Source organism: Sus scrofa, chromosome 3, assembly GCF_000003025.6.
Source record: "Sus scrofa isolate TJ Tabasco breed Duroc chromosome 3, Sscrofa11.1, whole genome shotgun sequence".
NCBI classification, from domain to species: Eukaryota; Metazoa; Chordata; class Mammalia; order Artiodactyla; family Suidae; genus Sus; species Sus scrofa.
The window spans coordinates 97,829,074-97,842,003 of record NC_010445.4 but is presented as its reverse complement, the minus strand read 5'-3'; the positions used below and the strand labels follow the sequence as shown (position 1 = coordinate 97,842,003).

The following is a 12,930-nucleotide window of genomic DNA, read 5'->3' as shown; positions in this document are numbered from 1 at the left end:
CACGGACAGGCTGGTTATTGCGTGACCGCAACGGGGGCAGCGGAAGCCGGTGGACCAAGTACTGCACTTAAAAAACAATCCTCATCAGATAGTGGGCCACCGCGGTGGTCCAGGCTCCCCACCACCTCTTGCTCTCTTGCCCAGTGCAGCCCTGTCCCCCCCTCACAGTTGGGGGAAGTGAAGCACGGAGGTGAAGGGAGCCCGACACAAGGCCGCTGGGGGCAGGGGCCATGTAAACACAGCCCTTTTGGAGTTCCTTTGTGGCATAGCCAGTTAAGGATCTGATGTTGTCACTGCAACAGCTTGGATCACTGCTGTGGCTTGGGTTCAATCCCTGACCCAGGACCTTCCGCGTGCCAAGGAAGCAGCCAAAACAAAATCAAACCAAAAAAACCCAATCCTTTTAACCCAGCTATTTTTCCACTTTGGAATTTATCCAACATATACACTGACATTGATTTGCAAAGAAATAAAAAGACTGTTCTGAGCCTCTGTTTTTATTTTCTAAAATTTAGAGTTGAACTAACCATTCCACGGCATTAAGAACAGGGACCTGGGAATCAAATGCCAGGTCATGACTTACCCACTCTGTGAATCTGATGTCAACTTAATCTATTCAAATCTCAGTTATAAAATGGGGATAACAATGGTGCTACCACACAGGATTGCTATGAGACTTAGGTAACAAAATACATGTAAGAACTTAACAAGTAACCAGCACATATTAAGTATCTATAAATACTGACTATTAAAACCATTACTGTTATGCAAACTATTGACTTTGGAATGGATAAGCAATGAGATCCTGCCATATAGCACTGGGAACTCTATGCTTAGTCACTTATGATGGAGCATGATAATGTGAGAAAAAAGAATGTATACATGTATGCGTAACTGGGTCACCTTGCTATACAGTAGAAAATTGACAGAACACTGAAAACCAGCTATAATGGAAAAAATAAAAATCACTATAAATGAAAAAAAAATTACTATTGTTCACAGGAGAGACACTTTTTAGATGAATTATGCCCCATCTATACAATGAAATTCTACAGAGGTTTGAAAAAGGAGGAATATTTACATTAATTTATGTGGAAAGAATTCTCAGATTTTACGTGAAAAAAAGCCAACTGCTAAGCAAGGCTATAGAACGATCCCAGTTATAAATGTAAAAACTCATCTGTATATGTCCATTATATAGGCATGTAAATATGTGTTCATATATACACATAAACACATGCATATATATGTGAGTATATTGTGCATTTATGTGTATATATACAAAGAAAATTTCTGGAAGAATACTCAGAAACTGGGTACTAGGATGGAGGAGAAAGAGGCATGTTTACTCTTCGCTTTGTAACACTTAGAACCATATGTTTTTTTTCAAATGAGCAAAGTTTTCATTTGAAAAAAAATAAACAGAGGAGCTCCAGCTGTGGTGCAATGGGATCAGCAGCATCTTGGAAGCACTGGGACACAGGTTCAATCCCCAGCCTGGCACAGTGCACTTAGGATCTGGTGTTGCTGCAGTTGTGGCTTAGGTTGAGACTATGGCTGGAATCTGATCCCAGGCCCAGGAGCTCCATATGCCGAGGGGCAGACAAAAATAAATAAATAAAAAGAATAGTGTTTAAAATTACTTGCTTTCCCAAAAAAAGCACTTTGATTAAAGAAAAGGTATTGACAAAAGAAAGTTTCCACTGATTTCTAAAATTGGCAGTAGATAGAAAAACCCTGAATACACATTAAAAGAAACAGTCCACTGTGAAAGAACAGACTCTATCTGAGGTTCTGTGTTATGTTCAATCCTATCAGAGATCTATTAATTACTAGCTTCTGAAAATATCCACCTTATCTGCAAAGTAAAAGCACAGAGACTTTCATCTTCAGTTTCAAATATTGCTTTTTTATTTTTAACGTACTTAAAAACCTACTGAATTTATATAGTATTGACTTAAAAGGCAATAGACATAATACAATTACGTTTTAAATTTCCATCACCTTGTGTTTCATTTTGATTTCATTTTTTAAACTTGGGCTTAAAATAACACCTCGAAAAAATTTAAACATCTTTACATCTCCTCAAATTCTCACCGCAACACAAAGCAACTTTCAGAAATGATTTCAATAGAACAGATTAAAATTACAGCAAGACTTTGCATGCTAAAGAGATATAAAACTCAAAAGAGAAAGAACACTGCTGCTGAGACTGAAAGACCAAAAAGTAAGAGGGACAAGTACTTTATATCTGGTCCATCTTTTAGAAGTTTTGACCAACAAAGAGCATCTTTTTTGGGGGGGGGGTAGGTGTGGCACATGAAGTTTCCAGGCCAGGGCTCAGATCCTCAACTGTGGCAACACTGGATCCCTAACCCACTGTGCTGGGCTGGGAATGGAACCTGAGTCCCAGTGTTCCCAAGATGCCGAGGATCCTGTTGCGCCACAGTGGGAACTTCACAAACTGCATGTTTTTATGAAAGAGGCAGCAGTGCCTCATAATTTTAAAAGATGACTGTGTCTATATGTTAAATGCCAAAAAGAACATTAATCTCCTTTGGCAGTGTTGAAATGACACTTAGATGTTACTGGAAAGCAAACTGCCTGAAACACCCACAGTTTGTCTTATCAATTAGAGGAAACATTAAGAATATCAGCTTTTTTTTTTTTTTTTTTTGCTTTTTAGGGCTGTACCCATGGCATATGAAAGTTCGTAGGCTAGAGGTCCAATCGGAGCTACAAATGGCCTACGCTACAGCCACAACTAACACAGGATCCTAGCTGCATCTGCAACCTACACCACAGCTCATGACAACACCGGATTCCCGACCCACTGAGCAAGGACAGGGATCGAGCCTGCATCCTCATGGATACTAGTCAGATTTGTTTTTGCTGTGCCACAATGGGAACTCAAAGAATATCATCCAATCTAAGATTAGTTACCAGAACTATTCACTAAGGAAGGCTGTGAATATGTTCATCAAAGATCTCTTAACAGAAGGGACAGTTCTCTTCAGATGATGGTTTGGGTTGAACAGAATGGAAAATGTCCATGATTTCTCTCCCATTGACCCTCAGGAGCTCACTTTTTTTCAGAGCCTTCTCACAATACCCCCCAATGGGAAGCAGACCCTTGTAGAGAAGAGAAGAACTGGATTCCCACCTTACTACACATGGGCCAAGGCACGTAAGCAGGAGGGACCTCAATGCCTGTGGGCCCTGCCACTGCTTCACTCAATATGTAATATCTCATATACCTTCCTAGTACTGGCAGATGAGTCATCGTTTGTAACATAATCAAACCCACATATTTACTCAAATCTAATCACTCTCACCATTTCCATTGCTACTAGATCAAACCCCACTCTAGATCAAACCCCCATTCTCTCGCCTGCCAGGTCTTGCTGCATCTAATGTTACCTGTTCAAGTCCATCCTCTACCCAGAGATCAGTGTAGTTTTTTTTCTTTTCTTTTTGTGGCTGCTCCTATGGCATATGGAAGTTCCTGAGCTAGGAGTTGAATCAGAACTGCAGCTTCAGTCTTCACCACAGTCAGAGCAACACGGGATCCGAGCCGTACAGGTGAGCTATGCTGGAGCTCAGGGCAACCCCATATCCTTTACCCACTGAGCCCAGGCCAGGACTCAAACCCGCATCCGCAAGGAGACAACATCGGATTCTTAACCCAATGAGCCACAACAGAAACTTCCAAGGGATGTTTTAAAAATACATCAGATCAGGAGTTCCCGTCGTGGCGCAGTGGTTAACGAATCCGACTAGAACATGAGGTGCGGTTCGGTCCTGCCTTGCTCAGTGGTTAACAATCGGCGTGCGTGAGCTGTGGTGTAGGTTGCAGACGCGCTCGGATCCCGTTGCTGTGGCTCTTGCGTAGCCGTGCTACAGCTCCGATTGGACCCTAGCCTGGAACTCATATGCCTCGGAGCCCAAGAAATAGCATCAACAACAAAAAGACAAAAGACAAAAAAAAAAAAAAAAAAAATACATCAGATCACATCTTTCCTCTGCTTTAAAACCTTCCGAAGCTTTGCTGTCACATTTGGAATGAAATTCAAACTCTTTCCCAAGGCACATAGGACCTTGCCTGAGAGGTCACTGCCTCCCCTCAAACCTCATCTGCCCCTTCCCCTGACCTAAATGCTAGCCCACACAAGCCTCCCTCCTGTTCTGTAGAGGACCCAAGCTCACTGTCATCTCAGTGCCTCTGCGTTTGCTATTCCCACCATCCAGAACACTCTTCCCTCCCTTTCCCAAGGCTGAGTCTCTCTCATAACTCAGGTCTCAGCTCAAGTCACCTCCTCACACCCTATGCAAACGACACAGCACCCCTGCTGCATGCTATGCTCTGCTTTTCTTTCACTACATGAAATTCTTACTTGTCTCTGACTTTGCTGGCTGTCTCCCTCTCCCACAACCACCATTAGTCCACCATCTCCATGAGAGCAGAAACCCTGTGTTTATGTACCTCTGTATCCACAATGCCTGGCATGGTCATAGGAGTCAAAAAAAAAAAAAAAAAAACACTGATTAATGGTTAGAATTTACAGTTATTTTTGTTTTGCTCTGTTTTGTCTTTTGCTTTTAAAAAAAAAATTGTTTTTTGGAACCACATCTGTAGCACATGGAAGTTCCCAGGCTAGGGGTTGAATCAGAGCTGCAGCTGCTGGCCTACACCACAGCCACAGCAACATGGGATCCGAGCCGCATCTGTGACCTACACCACAGCCACAGCAACACCAGATATGAACCACATCTCTGACCTACCAGATCCTTAACCCACTGAGCATGGCCAGGGATAGAACCCACATCCTCATGGATACTATCTGGGTTCATAACCCTCTGAGATACAACAGGAACTCATACGATTTTTTTTTTTTTTTTTTTTTTTGCTTTTTTTTGGGCCACACCTGAAGCCTATGGAAGTTCCCAGGTTAGGGAGTCAAATCAGAGCTGCAGCTGCCAGCCTACACCACAGCCACAGCAACGTCAGATCCTTAACCCACTGAGCAAGGCCAGGGATTGAACCCAAGTCCTCATGGATACATCAATCCATGAGGATACAGGGGATTTGCTTCCACTGCACCACAATAGGAATGCCCTATAATTATTTTTGAATCATTTATTTTCTCAAATAGAGGTCAAAAGTACAGCTGTGTACTGTGTACAGTTAGTACTGTGTTCTAAGCAATAGAGTTTTTTCTTTGAATGGGGTCCTAAATTAGAGAACAATATATTTGCAACTTACATCATTAACAAAGGGCTAATTTCTTAATTCTTTTCAAAAATCTTCCAGTTAAGAAAGTCACTGACAAAATGCACAAATGGTACATACAGTGCACTGAAAAGTAAGATAAATGACTCCTAAATATATGTAGAGGTGCACATTTCTTCACTCAAGGCAAACACAAAATAAAACTACCAGATACCATTTTTCACTTTACAGCATGGTAGAGATCAAACATATAATAACGGGAGTTCCCGTGGTGGCTCAGCAGTAACAAGCCCAACTAATATCCATGAGGACGCAGGTTTGATCCCTGGCCCCACTCAGTGGGTTAAGGATCCAGCGTTGCAGTGAGCTGTGGTGTAGGTTGCAGACGGGGCTGTGGCGTAGGCCAGCAGCTATAGCTCCAATTCAACCACTAGCCTGGGAACTTCCACAGGCCACGGGTGTGGCCCTAAAAACAAAATATATGTAAAATAACACTTTATAGAGTATGAAGAAACAGTCTCTCACACATTGCTGGTGATGGTGCTGCTCTCTTTTTGTAGAGCAATTTGGAATTACCTATGGAAATGACAAGCACAAATGCCCTCTGACTCATGACTTAACTTTCAGGAATTTATCCTACGGATATACTTTCATGAAAGCAAAATAATGTACATGTACAATGATATTCACGGCAGCATTTCCTACGGACAAGAAATAATGTGAGGAGTCAGGAAATTACAGGACATCCATACAATGGAACGACAGGCAGCTGCATAAAAGAACTGGGCAGCTCTTTATAGACTGATACAGAACAATCTCCATGACATGTTGGTGAGTTAAAAAAGCAGGTTTCAGGACAATATTGGGATTTTGTTTGTTTGGTTTTTGTAAATATCTGATATGTTTGTAAATACAGAGAATGTCTCTGAAATGAAACACAAAATGCCAGGAACTTTGGTTACATTAAGGGAAAATAACTCAAAGGCTGGGGAATGGAGAAAGGCTTGCTTTTGTACCTTTTAAACTTAAACTATTATTTATGTGATTTTTAACCACCCCCACAAAAATCAATGTAAAAGGATCATGTTCATGCACAAAAAGATTTCAAATTATTGATCTGGAAGACCTTTCAAGATGTCTTCCAAACGTTAGATTGTGTGCTGTTCCAAAATTTCAGAGGTTGGGGGAAAAAAAAAATCTTTAAAAAAAAGGAGTTCCCGTCGTGGCGCAGTGGTTAATGAATCCAACTAGGAACCATGAGGTTGCAGGTTCGATCCCTGGCCTTGCTCAGTGAGTTGAGGATCCAGCATTGCCGTGAGCTGTGGTGTAGGTTGCAGATGCGGCTCGGATCCTGCATTGCTGTGGCTGTGGTGTCGGCCGGTGGCTACAGCTCCAATTAGACCCCTAGCCTGAGAACCTCCATATGCTGAGGGAGGGGCCCTAGAAAAGACAAAAAGACAAAAATGAAAAAATAAAATTTCAGAGGTTGATAAAAAGATACATTCTAACCTTTATTCCTTTTGCACAATAGTACTTGAGAAATAATTATTCTTTGACTTAACAGACTTTTTTCTCATTCCAGCACCAGAGACCATCCTTCTCAACTAAGAGTTCCACCACCTGAAGGCCTCAGCCCTACCCCACACAGCTCGTCAGTCTATGCAAGAGATGATATACTTCTGGAAGGTTATATTTTGAAATGTAATATAAACAATAGATATTTATTGAGCCTAAAAGACGCCATCACAATAAATAGTATAAGAGAATTTGAATGCCTTCTAGGGCTTTTCATCTCATCTAGTTTGGGAGCTAAGATATGTTTATATGAAAAAAATAACCACCATGCTAGGAAGGATATCACAGCTGCCAAATAAGTTACACAAGTGAGCAATCCCTCAAGAAACTCAAGAGGAAACATCACATCCACTAGTGTAGTCAGGAAAGGCTTCAAAAGGGAAACAGAATCTGAGTTGGGCTTGACGGATGGTGGTCCAATGTGAATAAGCAAGGGACTGACTACACAGTAAGGGACATCCAGGTGGTTCAAGAACAAGTGAGCAGGCCCACCTGGACAAATGGAGCCTGCAGGTGTCAGGGAGCATTCCGAGCCCCTGGAAATCCACTTAATCAGCCCTTGAGCCTATATACTTCGAATGCCCTAGATTTACTATGATTTTTCCTAACATCTCCCAGAGATGTCATTTCATCTCCATGCTCATCATCTCAAAGCAAGCAAATTTAAGCTCTCATTCCCTCCCTCTGCAAACATCTCCAAACTCATCCTCCTGTTTCCAATCTCCACCAACTGATGGCACACAAGTCAAGACATGTGTTACTTTACATGCATAATCCATTCACCCCAAACCTGCCAACAGCTAATCACTGCTTGCAAAATAAAATGATTCTCCCTCTCATTTAAGGCCTCCTTTTTTTTTTTTTTTTCTGTTTTCCTTTTTTTAGGGACATACCCATGGCATATGGAAGCTCCCAAGCTAGGGGTAGAATTGGAGCTGCAGCTGCTGGCCTATGCCACAGCCACAGCAACTCAGGATCTGAGCCGCCTCTGTGACCAACGCTGCAGAGGCCAGGGATCCAACCTGCATCCTCATGGAATCTATTCAGGTTTGTTTCCCCTGAGCCGCAATGGGAACTTCTCACTCCACACCTTCTAACGCTGCTCTCTCTCCACCTCTCACTCCATTACTGGACTCACACTCCTTAAACATAATGTACAAATGTCATGCCTGAGCCCATGATGTTCCTCTTACCTGGAAAAGTCTCCTTATTTTGTTCCCAGGTGGAGCACACATGGTTGTACAGGTTTCAAACTCTGTACTTTATATAAATGATATCCCCTGCCAGTGTTGGACAGTGCACAACCTCTGCAACCTTCTGAAGAAGGCTTGTTTCCATTCTCTCCCACCTTAAAGACATTCCCAGAACAACTCAATCGTTGAGCAATTATGCCTCTGCTCCTACATAGCCAACTTGACACTTTTTCTTCACCAAAAAAAAAGTTATAAGATTCGGAACATTGATAGTGCCTTGAACAGAGCAGATACTCAAAAGGTGCTTGCAAATTACGCTGGGTAAATCAACAAAGGCAGACTGTGAATAAGTGGTAAAGAGTCTTGAAGACCAAGAGATACAGTCAAGTTCTGACATTATTCGGTAGATGCCAAATATGGTTGAAGATCAGAATGATGTTTTAGAAAGACTAATTTCAGCAACCACAAGCAAACAGGGTTTGAGACACTATTCTCTAAGTACCACCTTAGCTCTCTGTCGAAGGAAGCCTGTGGGAGGCTCCCTCTGTAATGTGCAGCCTCCTCAGTCATTCAGTCATCCTTTAGTTTATCTATTTGGGATTACAGATAATGATTTTCGTATACCTACACTCAGAGTGAAGCTTAAAACTGGGCCATTAAGCCAAGAAAAACATGTTTTTGCCTGAAATATCTGCGTATCTAGGAAACAGTTCTGAGTTGAATAATTATATACATACATAAAATACATATACACAAATTAAACATTTATCTTCTTCCTTCACTTCTTTCGCAGTCTTCCTCTTTTCCATCTGTCTCTTCCCTTTTTGGTTTCTTTCTCTCCCCTAAAAGTATTATTCATGGATCTCATTTCTTTCCAAATGCTTTACCTTAATGGTCTACAGACTGCCTCCCCCTCTTCCTAAAACTCCCTCCATCCTCCCCAAATTATTACTCAGGTTATTTCATTGTTTTTGCTTATATACTGACTTGGCCAACTCCCCTCCATATTTGCAATAATAATTCAAGTCTCCTGTTCCCTTTCCTAAAGTAGCTTGAACCTTCACTAACCTTAGAATTCAACAATTACTAGTCAATCATTTCAAGACCAAACATTTATGGCTCATTTTCTTATGGCCCTTTAAAAGAATCAGGGGCACTTATGTATTTAGATATATAAATTAATTTCACTGTATTGATGGAGTACCAAATAAGTAATTCTTATCTGTAAATCAAAAACTCAGAGCCTAATATATTAAACAAAATGAGTTTCCTAATGAATTTCCTTTCTTGGATTTCATGCCAAGATGATATACCAGTAATAGACTCCATGGTACCAGACAATTTTATTTAGTTCTCAGATTTTAATAAAAATCTTTATTCTCCAAAGGAAGATTATTACGTGGAAGTAATCCACTCCAGTATCAAGGCACATAGCACCACTGGAACCATGCACATTGCCCATCAAGAAAAGATTACCAGGCAAGCAACGGAATTTAAAACATGAACATGGAGGAGGAATCTTAAAATAGTATCCACGCTAAAACAGATTATACAATTTTGTGTTTGTGCCCAAAGAGGCTATCTCCCTTGAAAGTCCAACTTTACTGTTTATTCCTCCCACCAAATATGCAAAATAAACTCACTAGTCTTAAAAACACAAGTATGTTATCACTATTGAAAGGTAAGCACCATCTAAGGAAAGATCAAAATATTTTCCTTTCATTCTACTAAAGTGAAAAGAAAAACCATTAAATACTAGAATACTGTTTCTGGATTTAGGCAGTTTAAATGTTCCTCTTTTCCCAAGGATTTTTCCCTCCCTAAACTGAAGATCCCTCTGAAAGTCACAGCGTGAATCTCTAGTACCAAATAGTGGACAGGTGCTTTGCTAACTCTATACTTGATAGGAAAAGAAGAGAGAAAAGGGCACAGCCATCCATTATTTAGAGTCTATTGCTAAATTAATCTCCTTTATAACAATTCCATTACAGCACATGTTAGGCAGAGCGTATAGAGTGTGTGGGCTGTGTACAGCAGACCACACTCCACGATAACAAGGCTTCATTTTTTCAAAAACCATCCAAAAATTGGCAAATAATTCTAGTTGCTCTTAGCCCAAGGTCAAACTGTTAAATACCAATAATAAAAGTTTAGAAAAATCTAATTAACTGCTCTTGCTCAAAAGTAAGCTACGAAGGTGGGAGTCTTGTTTATCTCTATCTGCCCCTCCCCACGGCTGGGGATTCGCCCTCAAAAGGGGCCTGTGCTGTGTGGACCGGAGCCGGCTAGAGCCGGTAGTGAGGACCAACCCGCCCCTTGGCTGGCCGCGCCTGGGGCCTCGCTGGACCCAGAACTCGTCCTGGCTTGGCCTCCCGGAGGTAAACAGGACGTAGACTGGACCGACGGACTGGACGGACAGACGCGACAAGACGGACGGGACGGGCAAAGAAGCAGTGCGTCCTACCCGGAGGGCTCCCTCCCAGGGCTGGCGGAGTACCTGCTCCGGTCATCCAGGCTGCGGTTGTCGGCTGCCGCGGCGCGCCAGTCGGGCAGTGTGCTAGCGCACAGCACCACCATGGACACGATCACGAACACCACCGACACGCTGGCCAGTATCTGTGCGGCCAGCGACGACGTGGGCTCCTCGAAGGTCCGCCGCATGCGCTCCAACCAGCGCCGGGAGGTGGGCGCCTCGGCACCGCCGGGTCGCGCGTCGTCGCGGCCCAGCGCGCCCGGCTCCTCGGCGGTGTAGAAGGTGTAGGTGTCGGACATGCGGTCGTCGAGTCGGCGCTGGCAGCAGTACTCGAGGTGCGCGCCCTCCAGGCCCCAGTAGATCATCTCATTGTAGAAGGAGAGTTCGCACATTCGCGGCGCGAAGCGCAGCTTGCCGTGGCCGCGCACGTAGAGCAGGATGAAGCCGAAGGCCTCCGAGTGCCGGTCGAAGAAGTACTCGTTGCGCTCGCGGTCGTAGTCGTCGCACACCTCGAGCACGTCGCGCTCTGAGCGGCAGCCGTGCAGCCGGCTCACGCGGCGCAGCGGGAAGTCCTTCAGTAGCTCCCGGGACAGAGAGTATCGGGCGCCGCCCACGTTCAACACCACCGAGGCCGCCCCGCTGCGCCCGAAGGTCATGGCTGGCCGCCCCGAGGCCCCGAGGCCCGAGGGCGCCGCCCCCCTGGCTACCTTGCGGGGCCTGCCTGCCGTTGGCCGACGGGGGAGCGCGCCGTCGGTGCTCGCGGGCTGTCCAGCGGGCTCTCCCTCCGGGCTCCGCTGCTGCCCTTCGCTGGATCAGAAGCCCCTCCGCTCTAGCCTCCTCGGCAGCCCAGCGTTGGCTGCTAGCGATGCTCCCTCCGCGCGGCGGTACCTGCTGGTGGTCCGGGAGTCCCCCCCGGCTCCAGCGCTGCGCCCCACTGGCCAGGAACGAGGCTACCAGCGCCGCCGCCCCTAGAGCCTCAGGGATGCCCCCTCCAAGGCCGGGGTGCCCTTTGAAGGCGGCGGCGCTGTCCCCCGTAAGGGGTGTGCGCGCCGAGAGGAGGCGCTGGTGCTGGATGGCTGCGGGTCGCCGGCGTTCCCTCCGGCCCTGGCTCCAAAAGCACCGCGCCGCCGTCCAGAGGCAAGAGGCAAAGTGAGCGGCTTCGGAGGCGGCGAAGAGCCGGCTCCGAGAGGCGGGGGCGGGGCCTCCTCGCGGTTCCCCCTCCTCGCCTCCCGGCTCCGCTCGGCTCACCTCCCTCCGCGCGCCGCCCTCCTCTTCCCACCCGCGCCCGCACCTCGCTCGGGCTGGGATTCCCCGGCGCCCCGCCCTGGACCTCGGGCTCCCCGCCTCGTGACGCTGTCCTCCCTCTCTGCTCCCGCCCGCAGTGGCCGGTAGGGGTCCGTGGAGCGGGATGCGCCGAGCACGGAGCCCCGGGGTGGAAGGGGGAGCAAAGCCCCGCGGCCAGGGTCGCTGCTCCCTCGTCCCGCCCCCGAGCCATCGGGATGACTTGGGAAATCCCCAAGGGCCCCTTTAATGGCCCCCAAAGGGAGGATAAGGAGGAATGAGGAGTGGGGTGCCGGATTTGAGGGGCGGGGACAGACGGCATTGGGAGAGCTTTTTCCAGAAACTATACGAAGCCCAGCTCGGTGTCTGAGATGGCCCCAAAGGATTTCTCAGATAAGGCACCCCAGCAATTCTTTTCTTGTCGACTTTGTTCTTCTTTTCCCGGCGCGGAGACCCACGTACCGCGTGCTCCGAAGGCGGCCGCACACCCCAGCACCCAGCCTCGGTGCCGCCTTCCCGCCTGCCCTCTCCCGGAAAAGAGCGGCTCCAGCCCCCGCTTTCTGGGGCGCGGGTCCTGAAAGAGCTCCTACTGGTAGCGCTCCTGGACCCCCTCGTGACACTTCCTGTAGAGTGGGGTGAAAGTCTGGGGAGAATCGCCTTGCCACTGGCAAGAACAGAATTTCGCGTGGCCTTCGTCTGCATCCTCCTTTTCACAATGTCTTGATTTCCCCCGTGCACCTCCAGCTGGCTGCAGCACCGGCCCTCGTAGCTTGAAGAGCCCTTTAAGGGTCTGCAGAGCGAACTGCCCAGGGAGTGGGTTCCACCTGCCAGGGATTTTTTTAAACTGCTCCCAGCAATTCACAGGACACGCGACACAGGCAGCCCTGCCCGCTCAGTACCCGCCAGAGGCGAAACAGGTGAGTCCTTAAGGCAAACTGTGCTAAATGCAAAACAAGTACTGGAAGAAAAAAAAAGAGTGGGGTGGGGTAGGACGCGGTCCTCTGACCTCAGAATACCCCGGCTAGTTACTGGGAAGGATTTTTACTTTGCCCTTCACTTTTCATAATTTTGTAGGATTGTCCCGTGCCCACTAGAGGTCACCATAAAGAGTCATTTTGCTCTGGTTCTAGTGTGGATTCCTAGCGAAAAAACAGACACCTAAAAATTGGAATGCTCTC

At 46.2% G+C, this 12,930-nt stretch overlaps 1 protein-coding gene across 2 annotated transcripts in view; it reads right to left on the bottom strand.

Annotated features, from left to right (window-relative positions):
* Positions 1-11,209, bottom strand: part of KCNG3 (potassium voltage-gated channel modifier subfamily G member 3) — a 56,788-nt gene extending 45,579 nt beyond the window's left edge. The window contains exon 1 of one of the 2 annotated variants that reach the window (XM_003125195.4): positions 10,463-11,209. In XM_003125195.4, the coding sequence (XP_003125243.2) occupies positions 10,463-11,127 (665 nt within the window). In that variant the 5' untranslated portion in view covers positions 11,128-11,209. The remainder of the gene's footprint in view (positions 1-10,462) is intronic. The other variant, XM_003354851.4, reaches the window with a different exon arrangement.